Genomic DNA, 21,146 nt, shown 5'->3' on the forward strand with positions numbered 1-21,146 from the left:
AACTGTGCATTTGGCATCGTCGAAAATATAAAATTTTAAATCGCTGGTCCATCTAATATACATAATCAATATTTTTTACTATATTATACGGGGTGTCACAGATATCTTTGGGTTTCCGTACTTTTAGCGCGCGCTGTGTATATATTAAGAAATAATAACCACCGAAAATTGTGTAGAGTTTTTATATTATCTTGAAAGTTTACAAAAAATGAGAATGACCTTAAAAAGGATATGAAAAGTGCTTTATGTATAAGAATGAAAAATAGATGACGTCAGACTAAATTTAATTTAGCATACACGATTCGTAAGTTGGTATCAAATATTTGATGTTGATGAACGCATCTTCACCACCATATCGTTCCAAAACCTGTAGTGTCTCGTTGACCGCATCTGCTAAGTTGTCCCCTCTCATTTGGCTATAATCTATTTCGTCTCCACAATTTACTGAAATCAAAACAAGTTTGTAATTCAAAAACCAAAAATTATTTACGAAAATTCTTTTTTTTGCAAACTGAAAAGTCTCAGCTGCAGAATTCACCACTATAATAAAATTAAAATGGTAAATAGTTATTTAAATCTGAAACTTTTCTTGTTGAAAGTTCTTTCTGGTACATCCTTAATCTGCGACTTTTACAATTTATAAGACCGCAAATGACGAATATAGAAAACAAAAAGGACTCCACTGTATGCAGTCACATTCCGTTTTCATTCGTCTAGGAAAAGAACAGAAAGAAACTTCCTAGTACTCAAATCTGAGTAAAGATAGAAAAGTAAAAGATGGTTTTGCTTGTTTTCGATTCAGAGGGATGCACAATTACTCTGGGCTAATTAGCAAAATACATGGAAAAGTTATTTACCAGCAATTTTATTGCTGGAATCGAATTATAAGATCCTATATATTAATAATATAGGTATGCAAAGTCCGCAGATAGTGTGCTACTTTTTTTATAAACAAAATGGCGCTGACAAATCGTGTTTTTTTCAATTATTGCTCTATAACTCCGAGGATTTTAACTTTACAACAAAAACACACAAATAAAAATTCACCGCAATTAAATTCTGCATAGAGATATGTTTTTCCGATTTGCTCCGACCGAAATTTTCCTCGGAAAATGCGAGTTTTCCCAACAAAATCTCTAATTTTCAAACAAAGTTTTAGGTAAGTAATTATTTATTAATAATTAAATAACTTAGTGACATAAAAGCTTTCTTGGTATATATTGTAATTCCAAAAGCCGGTGAAAATTAAACGAATATTTTAGCAACACTTCAATTGTTAATTAACAATTTACGATCGCAATAATAACCAAAATAATCATGATGCATTGATCAAACTTATAACGATTATAAAGATGAGATGCTTATTTAATATTTTATCGACAAAATATAAATTTTTCGTTTTTTTGCATAATCTATAAATTTTGAAAAAAAAATAGTTATAATATTCTGGTCTAATTAGCAAAGTACAAGGAAAGGTTATTTACCAGCAATTTTATTGCTGGAATCGAATACTATGATCCTATATATTAATAATATAGGTATGCCAAGTCCGCAGATAGTGTGCTACTTTTTTTATTAACAAAATGGCGCCCCCAAATCGTGTTTTTTTTAATTATTGCTCTATAACTCCAAAGATTTTAACTTTACACCAAAAACACTCAAATAAAAATTCACTGCAATTTAATTCTACATAGAGGCATGTTTTTCCCGATTTGCTCCAACGAAAATTTTCCTGGAAAAATGTGGGTTTCCCAAAAAAATCTCGAATTTTCAAATTAATTTTTTGGACAAGTAATTATTTATCAATAATTAAATAACTTGGTGAAATGAAAGCTTTCTTGGTATAGATTATAATTGCAGAAGCCGGTGAAAATTAAACGAATATTTTAGCAACAATTCAATTGTTAATTAACAATTTACAGTCGCAATAACAACCAAAATAATGATGAGACATTGATCAAACTTAGAAAGATTATAAAGATGAGATGCCTATTTAATGTTTTGTCGACAAAATATAAATTTTTCTTTTTTTGCATAATCTTTAGATGTTTAAAAAAATAGTAAATAAATAAATAAATAGTTTATTTACGGTTATACCAATTACAATAATTACAATCATTAAATAATTCATATCATATTAACAGTTTTAGATCTCAATAATAATTACATACAATTTACACAAAACAAATAAATAGAATAAATACCTAAATGACCTAAATCCTATGTGTTATGTGTTAATTTATTTATTTATTTTTAAAAACTATTCTCAAGTAAGTGCCTACACCCTACCATTAACTTTCTCTCTGAACATATTCCATCATACAATAACTCGAACAAAATAACCTTGCCTCTTTATGATCTTTTTACAATTTTTATTTTTTACAGTTTTTAACCACTCTCTTTTTACAATTTTTTACCATTTTTCATCTAATTAGCCTTCTTATAATTCTATACATTTCATAGATTTCAGGGTGTTTGGCACCTACAATTTTTACTAAATTTGTGACATCCCTTAGTCCTTTGACCGGGAACAAGACATTTTAATTTAATTCAATTAAATTCTGTCCTATTTGTCATACTCCCGACACTGAAAAGTAAAAGGGACTCAAAAGACTATATATATTTATATCCTATTTGTCATTTCCCATACTTTGACCTCTGCCCATATCGCAAAACATCGGCGAGCAAAGACCATCACATTAGTACAAGAGTCTACAATAAAGTGATTTCAAACTTAGCTACATTTAAAACACATCCACTCGAGCATTGTCTTTCTCCTGTCTCACACAACATCCTTTGTTTCACAGCACGCATCTACCTTCAGGATCCATTTAAATTTCAAAAATTTACTGTGTTTTGACCTACGTAACATGTCTGTTTGCCCTATACCTCTCCCAGATAATCTATTAGCATAAGTTGGACGTATTAACATGTTAACAACTAAGTGGCAACGCATCCCTTGTAACGGCATGTAAGTAGATCAGAGCAATATTACTATCTATTATTATTATTTTTTGAATTTTGGAAGCATATCTAATTTTGATTAATATTTTCATTAGTTTTTATTTAAAAAAATTTTTTCAACAAATATTCATAAACTGCAAGCATCTATTTGCTTATGCATGCTTATGAGTATCTGTTATTCATAAGTGTGCATTTGTATGTATCGAATTTCTGAAATGTCAACAGTTGCAAACCTTTATTTCAAAAAATGTTTTCGGGTTTAGCTTTCTATTAACATTTGTGCAACCAGACAATGTTCTAACTCTGGTTTTCTTTAATTGTAGCATTTAACTACTTGTAATGCCGACCTGAAGATGATCTGAATAATGTAGAGATCGAAACCGGTCGTCAAAGTATAATTAAATGATTGTGAGTAAGTCTTTGTTTCATTACTACACCTAAATGACATCAAACAAATGAAATAGAGAATGTGGAAAAATCCCCTTACGAATAACTCACACATCCACTATTTCTGGCTGGGAAAATTTTTTCGAATAGAATCAAAGATCCAAACACCAGTTCTTAGAAATGTGTTTCGCCCTCTTCAACCTCCGTGGGCTCATCGGTAAAGATGAGAGGTTGAATATCTTTAGACACATTCCATCAAAAAACAACATCCGACACATAGACATAACAGGAGCGTAAATCTACGCCCAACCTGAAAATGTCAGTATCAAGTTTTAATTCCCTAATTACTTTAGAGTAAGTAAGATAATGTTTATGAAAAAACAAAAGATGTAGATCTTTGAAACACACTCAGTGATCAAAAGATCCACAGGTACTGGTTTAACGACCACTCGTACGAAATCAAACAAATGAAATAGAGAATGTGGAAAAATCCCCTTACGAATAACTCACACATCCACTATTTCTGGCTGGGAAAAATTTTTCGAATAGAATCAAAGATCCAAACACCAGTTCTTAGAAATGTGTTTCGCCCTCTTCAACCTCCGTGGGCTCATCGGTAAAAATGAGAGGTTGAATATCTTTAGACACATTCCATCAAAAAACAACATCCGACACATAGACATAACAGGAGCGTAAATCTACGCCCAACCTGAAAATGTCAGTCTCAAGTTTTAATTCCCTAATTACTTTAGAGTAAGTAAGATAATGTTTATGAAAAAACAAAAGATGTAGATCTTTGAAACACACTCAGTGATCAAAAGATCCACAGTAGATTTACGCTCCTGTTATGTCTATGTGTCGGATGTTGTTTTTTGATGGAATGTGTCTAAAGATATTCAACCTCTCATCTTTACCGATGAGCCCACGGAGGTTGAAGAGGGCGAAACACATTTCTAAGAACTGGTGTTTGGATCTTTGATTCTATTCGAAAAAATTTTCCCAGCCAGAAATAGTGGATGTGTGAGTTATTCGTAAGGGGATTTTTCCACATTCTCTATTTCATTTGTTTGATTTCGTACGAGTGGTCGTTAAACCAGTACCTGTGGATCTTTTGATCACTGAGTGTGTTTCAAAGATCTACATCTTTTGTTTTTTCATAAACATTATCTTACTTACTCTAAAGTAATTAGGGAATTAAAACTTGAGACTGACATTTTCAGGTTGGGCGTAGATTTACGCTCCTGTTATGTCTATGTGTCGGATGTTGTTTTTTGATGGAATGTGTCTAAAGATATTCAACCTCTCATCTTTACCGATGAGCCCACGGAGGTTGAAGAGGGCGAAACACATTTCTAAGAACTGGTGTTTGGATCTTTGATTCTATTCGAAAAATTTTTCCCAGCCAGAAATAGTGGATGTGTGAGTTATTCGTAAGGGGATTTTTCCACATTCTCTATTTCATTTGTTTGATTTCGTACGAGTGGTCGTTAAACCAGTACCTGTGGATCTTTTGATCACTGAGTGTGTTTCAAAGATCTACATCTTTTGTTTTTTACCTAAATGACAGTTTACAGTGACAGCCTACATTGTATTTTAAAAATATTTTTTCAGCTTTTTTCGAAAACTATTCAGAGAGCTAGAAAACAGTCTACATCTAAACCATTTCCAGATTGACACATTCGTCTTATAGGTCTATTTAGACAATAGTTTGTTTGTTGGAATTCGAAGTGAAAAACGTCCTTAGATCTTGTGCACCTTTGAGGAACCCTAAGACCTATTCTCTGCAAAGTTTGAGGCGAATCTATCATTCCGTTTACAATATTGAAAAGAAAAACCAAATCTAGCATTAAACGACGATTTTCTAATGTTGGTATATTAAGTACATAATTTTAAAATGTCACAATACACTATATCTTCTGAAGAAATCCCTAATTTATAGCCTACAAAGCGTAGAAATTTTTTCTGAACTCTCTCAATGCTTTCAATATGACATTTATATAAAGGAGACCAAATAGTGCTGGAATATTCCAGAACTGATCTAACCATAGAACAATACACACTTTTAAAACAATCCACATTATTGAATTCTGACAAGGTTCTTTTCAAAAATCCAAGTAATTTAAAAGCTTTATTACAAATAAAATTATAGTGATTTTTGAAACATAAAGTGGGATCAAAAAATACACCTAAATCTTTGAAAGTGTTAGTTGGTTCCAGAAATATATTATTTATAGAGTAATTAAAACAGATAGGTTGTGAGTTTCTAAAAAAGCACATTATTTTACATTTATCGATATTAAGTGAAAGGTCATTCTTTGTACACCATTGTGAGAAATTGTTTACATCTTTTTGCATTTTTACAGTCTTTAACATCCTTAATAATTCTAAAAATTTTCAAATCATCAGCATACAACAAAATAACACAATTTTCAAAGATTTCTAAAATGTCATTTATGAAACAAATAAAAAGAATAGTCGATAAATGGTCACCCTGTGGGACGCCAGACCTAACCAAAATCTCTTCAGAAAGACAGTTCTTGACTTTGACAACCTGAAGCCTGTCTGTCAGGTAGCTCTCCAACCACTCAAGTAGGGATCCATGAATTCCTAGTGCTTCTAGTTTTTTTATAAGAATCTTGATGTTAACACGATCGAATGCCTTTGAGAAGTCGGTATAGATCACATCGACCTGAGCCCCCTTCCCAAAGGCATCCAAAATGAATTCTTCTAGGATTACTAGATTTCTGGTTGTACTAGATTTGTGGTTATAAACAAATTAACATTTCTCAGAAATTCTTTATTATATTCTAATTTTAAAAAATACTTAAAATGCGTATTTCAAAGGTCTTGAAAATGAATGCTTTAAAACTTTTTTCCAACCATTTGCAAAAAAGTTACGAAACAGCAAAGTAAATATACGATTTCTCCGTTGTTTATAATTTGTTTTAATTGTTTCAAAGCTTAAAAGTGAGTCTATGGTACAATCTAATTACTCACAAAAAATATCAAATATTAGTTCAATGGTTTTATTTTAATCAAAGATTAAAAATATTTTTTTTTGTAATTTTTAACGCGAAAGTGGGCTTGATACAGAGCCGGAGCTAAAATGTTAACTCAAAGCGACTGACACGCAGCATACATAATAATATAATTTTATTTATTAACTGTACGTCGCGCGGCAGTCGGCGCTTCGAGTGAAAATTTTAGCTACGGTACTGTATTAGTGTACTTTCGCGCGTGTAAACTACAAAAAAATATATTTATAATCTTTAATTAAAATATAACCATTAAACTAATAATCGATATTTTTTGTAAATAATTAGCTTGTACTTTAAACTCACTTTTACGCTTTGAAAGAATTAAAAAAAATTATAAACAACGTAGTGATCGTATGTTTACTTTGCTGTTTCATAACTTTATTTCAAATGGTTGCAAAAAAAGTTTTAAAGCATTCATTTTCAAGATCTTTGAAATATGCATTTTAACTATTTTTTAAAATTAGAATATAATAAAAACTTTATGAGAAACGTTAATTTGTTTATAACTATTTTTTTTAACATTTAAAGATTATGCAAAAAAAAATAAAAAATTTATATTTTGTCGACAAAGTATTAAATAGGCATCTCATCTTTATAAGATTTCAAAGTTTGATCAGTGTATCTTAATAATTATTTTGGTTATTATTGCGACCGTAAATTATTAATTAACAATTGAATTGTTGCTAAAATATTCGTTCAATTTTCACCAGCTTCTGGAACTATAATCTAAACCAAGAAGGCTTTTAAGTCACCACATTATTTAATTATTGGTAGATAATTACTTATCTAAAACTTTATTTGAAAATTAAAGATTTTGTTGGGAAAACCCGCATTTTCCGAGGAAAATTTTCGTCGGAGCAGATCGGGAAAAACATATATTTATGCAGAATTTAATTGCGGAGAATTTTTATTTGAGTGTTTTTGTTGTAAAGTTAAAATCTTCGGAGTTATAGAGCAATAATTGAAAAACACGATTTCCGGGCGCCATTTTGTTTATGAAAAAAAGTAGCACACTATCTGCGGACTTTGCATACCTATATTATTAATATATATAATCATAAGCTTCGATTCCAGCAATAAAATTGCTGGTAAATAACTTTTCCCAAAAATGGCCTATTCTCCGATAATCAGCCCAGATTAAATCGCTGGACAGCTGTTTCTGCCATTGCAGGCTTCCTCAACAGCGCTACCGAGCACACCTCTAAATCGAAAAACAGCTCGACCATCTATTTAAGGGGAATTTCAAAGATCATTGAAATCCCCATTGGGACGCGATCCAGCGACATCTCTTAAACAAACTGAAAAGTCTCAAATGCATAATTCACCATTATAATAAAATTAAAATGGTAAATAGTTATTTAAATCTGAAACTTTTTTGTTTAAAGTTCTTTCTGGTACATCCTTAATCTGCGACTTTTACAATTTATAAGACCGCTGACGACGAATATAGAGAACAAAAAGGACTCCACTATACTTCTTTTTTTTTAATTTGGCAATCACTGTTATCTGGTAAGAAAATCAGAAAATTGTCTACAACTGCTTGGAAAAATCTAAAATAATTCATGGCTTTTTGTAAAAGTACGAAATGAACATAAAACATAATATTCTAGGATCATTCCCACTCCTAGTCGCCATCTTTGCCTTTCTGGAGCGTCCCCTTCTTATAAATTCCTGCGCTCCAATTACTTCCTGATATTTCCACACCAAGACAATCTTGGCCTTCCTTTTTTACGTCTTTCTGCCGGATTCCATCTAAATACTCTACTGGACCATCTACTTTCTTCCATCTGTAGATGTCCAAATCACTGAAGACTTTTCCTTTCTATTTTATCAGTTAACGTGTGTGTAGCAAAAGAACAACAAGGTTTTAGGTCGGGAAGGTCACGCACTGGCGCTATATTTATAATGAGGCAAGTTCAACAGAATTCGTTGGAATACAACAAACCGGCATATTTATGTTTCGTGTACCTTAAGAAAGCATTTGACAGGGTCACATTAAAGGACGTTATCCACTTGTTATACTCGAGAGAGGTACCTCTGGAAATAATTAAAACGATCGAAAACATCTACCAGAACAACACAATAAAAGTAAAAGTGGAAGATGAACTAACTGACCCAATTGAAGCCGGCAATGGGATAAGACAGAGGGATTCCTTGAGTCCTTTATTGTTCAACCTGATCATGGACGAAATAATAAAAAAAGTAAGAACTAAAAAAGGATACCAAATGGGAGAAAAACAACTTAAAATAATCTGCTATGTGGACGATGCAATACTAATCTCTCAAAGTGAAGATGATTTACAACGTATGCTGCACCAATTCAACATAATCGCCAGAAAATTTAACATGTTAATTTCCTCAAAAAAGACTAAATGCATGGTTATAACAGCAGCTCCAATAAGATGTAAATTGGAGCTGGAAGGTAAGATAATAGAACAAGTGATGGAGTTTAAATACCTAGGCATCACACTATCTAGCTACGGAAGGCTCGAAACAGAAGTGGATGATCAAGTGAATAGAGCAAACAGAGCCGCAGGTTGCCTGAATGACACAGTATGGAGAAATAAAAATATCGGAAAATAAATGAAAGGCAGAATTTACAAAACAGTCATTAGACCAATAATGACATACGCGGCAGAAACACGACCCGACACAGAGAGGACAAAAAGATTGCTCGAAACAGCGGAGATGAAAACCCTTCGAAAGATCGATGGTAAGACTCTATGGGACAGAGCTAGAAGTACAGATATACGACGGAGATGCAAGGTGGATAACATTAATAACTGGGTAAGAAACAGAAAAATAGAATGGAATGACCACATAAGCCGAATGACAACAAATAGGATAGTCAGGACAGCGAGAGACGGTTCCCCAATAGGAAGACGATCAGTGGGAAGACCACGAAAACGATGGAACGACAACTTACTAGAGGCACATTGAAAAAACAGAGTCATGTCTATACAAAAAGAAGAAGAAGAACGTGTGTGTGTGGCATTTAATCTATCTTTAATGGCTTCGTTGGTAATTCCTGATATTTTGTCTCTTTTATATCTAGCTTTCTCTTTGCTTCAGCATTTAAAGTCCATACTTCACTTATATCCGTTACTATAGACTCCACAAGTGCTCCTACAATGCTAATCTATATGTATCTCCTATAATAACAAATATACGAACTTGTCACAATGTTGATCAACCTGTATATTGCAACAAAGAAATTAAAAAACATGAGCAAAAATGATACTTCAACTTACCATTCTTTTCTTTGTAAATATTAAGACTGGGTAAAATTTGACGATAATAAGGTACTAAAGCTTCTCCAATCATGTCTCCCGATTTAACTAGATGTTGCAAAATGCGCAGCGTGTTGCACATAACCTCATTGTTTTTTGTTCTTAAAGCATCTGGAACATATATTAGATTATTATTTATAGAATTCAGTGTAGATATAGTAAAAAAAATCAAAACAGACAGCTTCAAAATGTTTAAAATATCTGGGACGTTCTAATATGCTTTTTGAATTTGTTGTGAGCCATAACCTAGAGATTAAAAAGGATATTATAGAAGAAACCTGGAAAATTATTAGAAAAAGTATCCAACAAGCAGCAGAAGAAGCTTTAGGTAAAAGAAAAGTCAACAGAAATAAATGGGAATACAAAACTCCATGGTACGAGGAAAGGGTGAAAGCACTAGCAAATCGAAAGAAACAAGCTTTCCTAAGATACACAAGAGTGAAAACACCGGAAGCACGAGAAAACTCCAGAAAAAGGTGTGGAAGATGATAAGGAGACAAAAAACAGAAATGAATGAATTTGTACGGATAGATAACATTACGGAGACACAATGGACTGAGCATTTCACGAAATTATATGGAGAAGGAGAAGAAGAGAACAGAGAAATAAACATTAATGAAACCCACGATAGAGTACTAATATCAAAAGAAGAGCTACAAGAACGAATAAAAAAATAGAAAAGCACCTGGTCCTGATAAAATAAATAATGAACTGCTAAAATATGAAGGAGGAACACTACTCAAATGGCTCCTAAAATTATTTGTCGATATAATAAATATCGGAGTAGTACCAGCGGAATGGAAGGAAAGTCTCCTGCTACCGATACTCAAAAAGAGAGACTCGAAAAATCCTGAAAATTATAGAGGCATTAGTCTGATGAACAGCACATTAAAATTGTTGACGACAGTCATAAAAGATAAAATCGAGGAAAAAGCGAACATGGCAGATGAACAACAAGGCTTCCGGAAGAACAGCAGCACAATAGATGCAATTTTTATTATCAGGCAAATAGTAGAAAAGTCTATTGAATATGGAAAACCAGCATACATGTACTTTATAGATTTAAAAAGTGCTTTTGACAGGGTGAGGCGAAATGATGTCTTAAATTTATTACAAGCTGAACAAATAGACCACCAGATAATAAGGCTAATTAATGAAATTAACAAGAACAACAAGACCAGAGTTATAAGGTCAACAGGAGAAACAGAACGCATAGAACTAAAAGGAGGAATCCGCCAAGGAGACTCACTCAGCCCATTGTTATTCAATATGGTGATGAAGCAAATAATTCACGAAGTAAGAAAACGACATGGATACCACATGGGAGCGCATAAAATCACGATACTATGCTATGCCGATGATGCAGTACTAATTGCTGATAACGAGGATGACCTACAAAGGCAGCTCCACACTTTCAATATCACAGCAAATAAACTTAATATGAGAATATCAGTAGAAAAAACTAAATGTATAGTGATAAGTAAAGAGTCGCGTAGATGCAAGTTAGAAATAGACGACAAAATTGTAGAACAAGTAATGAAATTCAATTACTTAGGAGTAGAGATCACTATTGACAAGGATATAAGAACAGAGACCACAACACAAGCAACAAAAGCGGCAAGAGTAAGTGGTTGCCTCCGAGAAACCATATGGAGAAACAAATATCTGACCACGGAAAGCAAAATAAAAGTATACAAGACCACAGTAAGACCTATCCTAACATATGCAGCGGAGACAAGGACCGATACAAGAAAGACGAAACAACAAATCAACAATATCGAAATGAAAGGGTCTCGGTGAATTCGTAACTATTTTAATCCCCCATCCTAATTACAGGCCAACTCGTAACTCTGGCGCGCAGGTAATTCTTCGATAACCCACTAACTACCGGTGAATTAGTAACTTTCATTTTTAAGTAATGTTGATAGTTTAATACCGGTATTCCAGGTATGTACCTGTAAAAATTACTCTCTTTGAAGGTGGTTTAAAAGGTATTCATCATTTATGTCTTGTCTTTTGGAAGAGTTACTAGAGAAAATCCAAATAAATTTTGTGAAAATGACTGAAATTCTTGTAACAGATAACAGATTTCGTAATGAGTGCACGTGGGTGTAAGTTATTGGTGGTAAATAATTTTAAATTTCAATTAAAGAAAGTGCTAAAACGTGGAAAACATTTATGGTACTGTTCTGCATCTGGTTGCAAGGCAACCTGTTATACCGACGGAATCATACGGCCTGCTATCAAACGGCCCCTATTCTCATTTAAAAAATCATCGATTGCGTCATCACGCCCAGATGGAGGACGTCACTAGTATGATATGTATTCCAAAAAATTAGAATTTAAAATTAAAAATCGACCTATTTCGGGATTTATCTCCAGAGACGCCTATTCTCGAGAAAATGAATTTATTCCAACTCAAACGTCCTCACTGTATTTGTTTATAAGCCAAAAAATTGTTTATAACTTTAAAACAGTGCTGAGGCCGCTTAGATAATCCGATTTTAATTCTGTAAAGTGTATTAGATAGGTAGAGAGCCTCTTTATATGTGAAAAAATTAGCAAACTTCTAAATGGTCCACTTTCTGTTCAGAAAGCTTTTAAAAAATTTAAACTTTTTAAAAAAAATTTAGATTGCAAAATTATTATGCAAAATCTATCAGGTCGACTTTAATGAAATTTGGTGGACGATTTAAGTATGTTATAAGGATTTTCTATGCGAATTACGAAGGTTCTAAGTGCAATCAAAGGTGTTGAAAAACACTGAATAAAAGAGGCCTATTTTGCCCCGTTATGTTGTATTTATTGCTATTTTTCAGAAAGGGTAATAATTTAAGACATTTTTAACTAGTCGTATATCATAAAAAATTCAATTATCTTTATTTTAATTCCCTACGACTTTGCTCCAAAATGAATCGTTTTAAAGTTATAAGCAAAGAATATAGAAAAAAATTAATGTTTTTCGAAATTTTTAAATATTTTAATTTTTTTATTAATGTTCCGGGCATATTTGAGAAGGAGCATAAGTCAATTATTATTATTGAAGTTGTCACCTAACTTTATCTGCAAAAATCCGAATGCCACCTCGCACATCCACAAATAGACGTTTTTTTACAGATCTATACATATCTGGTCTATACATATAATATTGTTTCAATCAAAAGAGATTTCAATTTTTGTTATTTTTTTTATAGGTACATATAATACACAACATGTTTTTAAGCAAACCAAGAACCATTCGCTTACATAATAATATGCTATATGCCCCGTGTTGGCTTAATCCGTTACTGTTCAAATTTATTTCTTACCTTTTAACCTAACAACTACCAGGGATATTAGAATTAAACAATGGTTTCGAATTCACCTGTATAAAGTTGCGAGTTGGTCAGGTAGTATAAAGGTTACGAATTGGCCGGTGTACATTTTGATTTAAAAAAGTTTGTCATTAAGAGTTACGAGTTGGCGCGTGTCCAAATGAAAGTATTAAGATCAATAGCGGGCATATCATTAATAGATAGACAAAACAACAGAAGTATACGAGAACGGTGCAAAATTCAGAATATTAACAGGTGGATAAAAACAAGAAAAAAAACTGGAACGAACATGTAAACCGAATGGAACCAGATAGATTAGCGAACATCTATAAAAACAACAAGCCATATAGCGGAAGACCCGTTGGAAGGCCGCCGAAAAGGTGGAAAGACAATGTACAGTCAACAACTGAAACAGAATAAGAGGCAGACAAACAGGAGTAATCCTAGTTGCGCGAAGAAGAAGAAGAATTTGTTAGATTTGTTGAAGCTGAACAATAACAATTTGAAAAAAATATATACAGATAAAAACCGGTATTTAAGGCATCCACCTCGCCAGACAAACGAAAGTTACTCTGAAAGATGCACTCTATTGACGACACCCTAGAGAATGAGGTAGAACAAGGTTGAGATGGAAGGATGGTGTGGATAATAATACCAGAAAAATGGCTGTGTTAAACTGGCACCATGCTACAAAGAATAGGACCGAATGAAAAAAAACGCTTAGGGATGTAGAGGCTCAACTAGAGCGATATCACCAATGATGATGATAATGATGTCTATGTGAAATAATTTGGTCTGCTTCTTTACGTGCCTCATCCTCTCAGAATGTTCTGAACATGAGCATTGTCTCTGATCATTTCTGTAAAACTGCAGTTGAGCTACGTTCTTAGATTGTTTAGCTAGGAAACGCGTCTTTTACCTCGGCTTCGTCTCTGTATTTCCTACTGTATGATCACCTCCAGTATAACATGGCCCAAATATTGAAAGTTTCTAGTTTTTATAGTTTAGGACCTCTTTTTATTTTTTCATTCTTTCCAGTACTCGGGCGTTTGTAAACTCTGTCCACCTTATTTATTTTAAGCATTATTCTGTAAGCCCATATTCCGAAGACCTCCAATCTGTCGACGATCTGTTTCTTTAACTTCCATGCCTCCACTCCATACAGCATTCTTCTGCAAGTACACATTTCGAAGACCTGAACACCAAACCTTAACACTTAACACCAAATATTTTTTTGTAGATCTTCAGATCAGTACCGTATCTCCAGTATGTTTGTGCAAAAGTACAAAAATTTTAGAAACTGCTTCAGAAGTTATTTTATTTATTTTTTTCAACAAGTTTTTTATGATATAATTTGTTACTTACCCTTGATTGGTATAATCAGTTGAGGAATACACGGAAAAATTTTGTTGCCTCCATGTGTCAATAAATCGTGAATTCCTTGCTGAGCGAATAATTTGTAAGGGTGTTCTGTCTCAACGAGGCCTTCAAAGAACATGGGCAGATAATAATGGAAATCTAATTTGGTTATGTCCGCCTGCAATATAGTATAATAATTAGAAGGATTTCAGAACTGCAAATAGAAAGATAGAATATCAAATAAGGAAAATAGAAGCCACAGAAATGGATGCATTAAGAAGAGCAGCTAGAAAAAAGGAAACTTGATAGGGTTCGAAACAACACAATAAAGGATGAAATGGGTCTAAAAGAAACTGTGACTGACTGCATAGAGAGAAAACAGCTTACATGGTATGGGCATGTTCAAAGAATGCCAGAAGAAAGACTACCAAATAAAGTAGCAAAATGGATACCACCGGAACACGGGAAGCGAGGAGGACCAAAGAAATCGTGGATGGAAGGAGTTAGAAGGTCAATGAGCGAACGAGGATTGAGAGAAGAAGATTGTAATGATAGGACGCGGTGGCAATTGGGCATCGGACAACGTCGCAGGACGTCCTAATATTACGCAGCCATGAAAGTTTCTTTCGACCAATCCATCTCGTTCCCTCCACTTTTCCTTGTATTATAAGGCGAAGCAGATGGTATTTAGGTCCACGAATTATATGGCCGAAGTATTCTGTTTTTCTCCTCCTTAGGATGCTTATGAGCAGACGTTCTAAATTAAATATTCTGTCAGATATACTTCCCGATAACTAGTTATCCTGAGGTGAAAAGACCGGCCCCTAGTATTACACTGGCCTCCTTAGAGTGAAGTGTATTTCTTAACAACGATGGAAAAACATCGAAAAGCTATTCAGATTGTTACATTGCTGGAAAATTGAACAATCCAAAAGAGATGTGGCAAGACAATTATTGAATGGTAGTCGTTCAACTGTGCAAATAACTTATCAACAATTTGTTGAGACCGGATCTCATCAACGATGGCTCGGTACGGATGCCAAAAGGAAGACAATAGTCAGAGAAGATCGCGTTATCATTATTTCTGCATTACGAAACCGGACACAAACTGCTAGAATGCTACAAAGCCATATTCAGCAAGCCCAAGGATCAGTAACCAGCGGTTCTATTGTTCGACGAAGGTTAAGACAATAGATTCACTATACTGCTGTTCACAAAAGACACAGACTTGCATTTGAAACACGTCAGTTGGACAACAGACGATTAGAAAAAAATAAATATGTACTTATGAGCGCGTAATATCAATGTATGGTAAAGATGGTCGACCTAAGGTCTACAGAAGGGCTAGAAGTTATGCTGCCCTAGGTCACATCGGTTTGCTTTTGGTGGTGGCTTAGTAAGGTTTTGGGCAGGGATTTCTTTTGAGGCACACACGGATCTCGTCTTCATTGACAGGGGCTCATTAACACATACACACATACATAACGGGAACAAACTCATAGGACAAACGTTTCCATTTTAAACCAACTCAATATTAAAAAAAGGCTGTCCACAATATGTCTGCAACGAATTCTGCAATTCTTCGGTCACATGGTTCGCAAAGGTGACGATAGTTTGGAGAGATTAATTGTTTCTGGAAACGTTCGGGGGAAAAGATCAAGAGGACGATCACCAACTAGATGGTCCAACGAAATAAAGAATTTAGCTGGAAACTCATTCTGCGAAGCTCTTAGAGCAGCTGAAGATAGAGACCAATGGAGAAACATTGTTAGGAATATTGGAAGAAATCACGATCCTCAGTAATGGGGAAACGACAAGAGAGAGAGAGATCATGCACGGCAACGACTGTAACATAGAATCTTGAACATGTTGGTATTCCAAAAATGGACTGGCCTATTTAAAGTCCAGACTTGAATCCTATTGACCACATTATAAGCAGTCTCCTCAAAAGGTTATAAACACGTCGTATACCTGCTCCAACAACATGTGAGAAACTTCAAATAGCTGTCATTGAGGGATGGACCACTTATCCCCAAAGGGACATCCAAAAGGTATTCAGTTCTAAGCCAAATCAAATGATGAGTATCATCCAGAACCGTGTTGGGAACAGACAGGATTGAAACGGGTGATATTTGCCTTTTCATGACTTTATAATTCAGTCACTGTTATAACTGCAACTGTACATAATAGTAAATCGAAATTTTCAGTACATTAATATTTTCTTAAATTTTTTCATGTTATCCATGTATCACGAATGATACAAGGCTATAATAGAGGAGGAATGTATACTAAATTTGCAGTTACTCGAGCCTTATGGGGACCTATTGGGTTGTGAAGATTAGGTTCTAAAACAAAAAAAGTAAAAAGTTAAGTAAAGTTTTCCATTTAAGTGGGGACTTTCTATTTTTCAATTTAATTTTTCATTTCCAACAATCGTCTTTTCCAATTATAGCGCCATCTATCCATAATTCGAAAAAATGCCTCGAATAAAAGTTACTTATTTTTATGTAAGGAATCCAAATAAGCAATAAAAAATGGGTGCTCCTATTTAAGATTTTAATGTACCGCCCCGTTTCTGGAGGGGGGGTCGTGTTTGCTGTCATTCGATAGATTTTTTTAAAATATTAAATACGTGTATTCTGCAGTTTTTTGATCTGATGTTCATTTCGCGAGATAACGCGGGGTTCCTATTTAAAATTTTAAATTTACTCCCCACCCCTCTCCGTGGGGAGTCGTGTTTGGTATCAGTAGATGGATTTTTGAAAATATTGAAAACGTATTTTTTAGTTTTTCGATCTGACGTTTAGTTCTCGAAATATTCGCTTTTTTCTTGTGAAACTTTGTGACTCACCCATTTCCTTACGCTCCGCTGAAACAGTCAGATTTTTTAAATATACACTGTTCTGCATGTGCTTAACTTACCTTATCTTAATCTAACGCTTCGAGTTTTTCTAAGAATATACATACAAGATATATATTTTTTTCGGACCCCCCTTAACGAGCTCCCGTGTATTAAGACCCAATATATGGTAGGGGTACATTTACAGGGTGCAAGGTTTCTTCCCATGGGATATTCTGACGCGCTCGAGTAACTGCAAAAATGCTAGCTTGGGCTCCCCTATCACTACGTACTATAACAGTAGTTGGTTCAATACACAATAGATATAATTTGATATAAATAAAAAAATAATTAAAAATTCTTAAGTTTTGGGTGGTCTGTTTTCTCTGATATGCAGTGTATATTATAAACAAATAATAATCATACTTTAAATGGTTTACAAACATTTTGCAGCGAGCTGTGAAGTTGTATCCCAATAATCTTTTTGTACCGGGTGTCCCAATAAGAATGGCTCTCGGCCCCATCTCAGGAACGGTTTATAGTAGAGCTTTGAAATAAAAAATTTTATAACAAAAGTTGCCTCAGGAAAAGCCTGGAAATTATTTTCATAATTGTGGGTCCACCGCTAGAGGGCGTAATTGAATATCAAAAATAAAAAAATCTGAATTTTACAAAATTTTCCTAATGAAGGGGCACTGGAAATCCGATTATTGTATTCTTCATCAAATTCTGCGCATATTTGATTTAACAAGTTTAACTCTACCTTTGCAAATAAGAGGTGGGGGTGAGTGGGAACCTTGTTATGAAAAAATGGCTGTAAGTCCGGTTCTGCTAAATCAAATTTTGAAAACTGGGTCTTGTTGAAGACAGATCTTTTTCTTCAATGTAAGCGTGAAAATTTTGAACCATCCTAATAAGTAATAAGCCAGCTGGGAGGCGTTATTTAATTTTTTTCAGAAATCTAGTTTTCTTTGGAAAATATTAAATACAAGTATGCATTTTTAATCATACTTTATAAAATTAGATTAAATTAGCAATAGAATAGCGAAAACCGCATGTCGATACCTTTTGTCTATCTCAAGATATATCGAGAAACGTGTAACTTTTATACATAACTGTTACTATCACCGATAAACTAAGTTAATGAAAAGTAGTGTGCTGTGGAAAAAAACAAAATAACATTTTCCAGATGTCAACGTATAAAAATATAATTAATTAAAACAACAATATAAAGAAAAACAATACTATTAAAATCAAATATAACACAGAACAAAAAGAATTACTTAGTGACGACCTAAATATTCAAATTGTTGCCCATCATACACTACTCTAGAATACATTATCCAGAGAATACTAAACGCCATTCAAAGCATATCGAGAGCAGAAATTGAGACTGCTGTTCAATATACTCTTGAAAGAGTAAATGTTTGCAACGAAAATGATGGGCAAAAATTTGAACGTTTATGTCATCACTAAATAGTTGTTTTTATTTCTTTGTAATAGGGCTTTTCAACGCTTCTCATTTGTTTCGAGCCTCTGTCATATGCCGTATAATCCATGTATAATATTAATATACGAGATATGAACGAGTCTCGAAACAAATGAGAAGCGTTGAAAAGACCTAATATACGTTGACAGCTGGAAAATGTTTCTTTGTTGTTTCCATAGCACACTACTTTTAATGAATTATTTCGTTTACCGGTGTCAGTAACAGTTATGTTTTTAAATTTACACGTTTTGTAAGATATCTCGAGATAGAAAAAAGGTATTAACATGCGGTTTTCGCTATTCTGTTGCTAATTTTGTCTAATTTTGTAATGTGGTATTAAAAATGCATGTTTGTATTTAATATTTTCCAAGGAACACTAGATTTCTGAAAAAAATTAAATAACGCCTTCTAGCTGGCATATTACTCAGTAAGTTGGTTCGAAATCATAACTTTTACATTGATTAAAAAGATCTGTCTTCAACAAGACCCAGTTTGCAAAATTTGATTAAGCAGAACCGGACTCACAGCCAGTTTTTCATAACAAGGTTCCCACTCACCCCCACTTCTTATTTCCAAAGGTAGACCTAAACTTGTCAAATCAAATATGCGTAGAATTTTATGAAGAATACGACGATCGGATTTCCAGTGCCCCTTCATTAGGAAAATTTTGTAAAATTTAGATTTTTTAATTTTTGATATTCAATTACGCCCTCTAGCGGTGGACCCACAATTATGAAAATAATTTCCAGGCTTTTCCTGAGGCAACTTTTGTTATAAAAATTTTTATTTCAAAGCTCTACTATAAACGGTTCCTGAGATATGGCCGAGAGCCATTCTTATTGGGACACCCGGTACAAACAATTCAAATATACGAGAAAAAGTGTACTCACTTTCCAAGAAACCTTATTCCCCTTGGGATCCGTTCCTATGGGCAGATTCCCCCTCAAGTAGTTCGTTCTGAATTTCTTGTTCGTCGACGGTATTTCCTTATACACATTACACCTCGGCGGTGGAATGACACATGTATGTTTCTGGAGAGCTTGAACAGTAAACGCAGGCACCCAAATCTTGCAGGCACTCTGCTGCCTCTTCCCGCTGGTCGATCTGGACTCTTTTCCTGTTACCATCACGGAACAAAATGAAATGAAAACGAGATGATGTGCATAATGAAATGTGATGACTTGGGATGACAGAAAGGGTTGCTAGGGTAACGGCTGTTTTGTCAATTGAGGTAAATTGGAAAATAGGTTACGAGGGTATTGCAGCTTTCTGGACTGTTCGATACAAGAATAAAAAACCGCCAACCACAGTGAAAATGAGTGGTGCATACAATATTCCAGCTACAAAATAGCTGATATGAATATTAAATGGCGTAAAAATGTAAATATAGCTATGTAGATTCCAAAAAGGGACAGAATAGCAAACGCGAACTTTTCCAGCTGATCGTAAGAGTCGGCAATGCTATTCCAAGCGGTGAAAATGATTATGTCTTCTTTCTCTAGGTCATTAAAAGCAGACCACTTGTGTTGTGAACTAAGATCACATTTTTTCTTCTCCAATATTTCCAATTCAACAAAAAGACGTTCGAATTTAGAGCGCCATATCTCCTTGTTTTTTTTTTAAATCCAACAATTGTGTTGCAAAGCTACCAAGGGCATTTTCAAAATGGAAAATTTCAACTCGGTTATCGTAGCATTAAGAGAATTTTTGACAAATGCTAAAGTTTGCAAATGCTAATTTATTAAAATAAGATGTAATTTTTTTTCTACCAAGTTTTTTTAACGAAACTATTATTGCGCTTTCCGTGGATATTTTGCTCCGGAGCAACACTTTGCTGACCACTGAACTAGACCAATTCGGCGATTATGGTTAAGTGGAACATAATTTTGGAGCTCGATAACTTCTAAACAGTTTAACCGATTTTGATCAATAAACACGCATTTGAAAGGTATTGAAAAGTATTGTTTGATAAAGTCAAGGTCAAATATGATATTTTGAAGGCATTGGAGGATTGAGTGAGTTTGAAAAGCCGTTTTTTTTTCTTCATAGGGGTTTGATGTTTACAGGCATCCAAATCTTGCAGCTACTCTGCTGTCTCTACCCGCTGGTCGATCTGGACTCTTTTCCTGTTACCATCAGGGAAAAAATGAAATCAAAACGAGATGATGTGCATAATGAATGTGATGACTTGAGGATAAGAGAAGGGGTTGCTAGGGAAACAACTGTTTTGTCAATTGAGGTAGATTGTAAAATAGGTTACGAGGGTATTTCAGCTTTCGAGACTATTCGATATAAGAATAAAAAACCGCCAACCGCAGTATATATGAGTGGCGCATACAATATTCCAGCTACAAAATAGCTGATATGAATATTAAATGGCGTAAAAATGTAAATATAGCTATGTAGAACCCAAAAAGGGACAGAATAGCAAACGCGAACTTTTCCAGCTGATCGTAAGAGTCGGCA

General features: G+C 34.0%; 1 protein-coding gene across 1 annotated transcript; it reads right to left on the minus strand.

The window, feature by feature from the left end:
- Positions 1-168: 168 nt before the first annotated feature.
- On the minus strand, positions 169-19,885 carry LOC114325086 (parkin coregulated gene protein-like). Its single transcript, XM_028273022.2, has 4 exons — positions 19,571-19,885; positions 14,359-14,530; positions 9,641-9,790; positions 169-444 (listed from the first exon to the last, which is right to left on the minus strand). Exons 1-4 carry the CDS (start codon positions 19,805-19,807, stop codon positions 284-286), a joined length of 720 nt encoding a protein of 239 aa, XP_028128823.1. The 5' UTR covers positions 19,808-19,885; the 3' UTR covers positions 169-283.
- Positions 19,886-21,146: the final 1,261 nt, after the last annotated feature.

This window comes from Diabrotica virgifera, chromosome 9, assembly GCF_917563875.1.
Source record: "Diabrotica virgifera virgifera chromosome 9, PGI_DIABVI_V3a".
NCBI lineage: Eukaryota > Metazoa > Arthropoda > Insecta > Coleoptera > Chrysomelidae > Diabrotica > Diabrotica virgifera.

What these genes read in the sequence shown, in the direction of transcription:
- LOC114325086 (XM_028273022.2), bottom strand. Translation starts at nt 19,807, where the DNA reads ATGGTAACAGGAAAAGAGTCCAGATCGACCAGCGGGAAGAGGCAGCAG. An exon ending in GGAATAAGGTTTCTTGGAAA is followed by an intron (nt 14,531 to 19,570) that starts GTGAGTACACTT and finishes ACTATATTGCAG; the next exon opens with GCGGACATAACCAAATTAGA. An exon ending in TATTTACAAAGAAAAGAATG is followed by an intron (nt 445 to 9,640) that starts GTAAGTTGAAGT and finishes TTTTGATTTCAG; the next exon opens with TAAATTGTGGAGACGAAATA.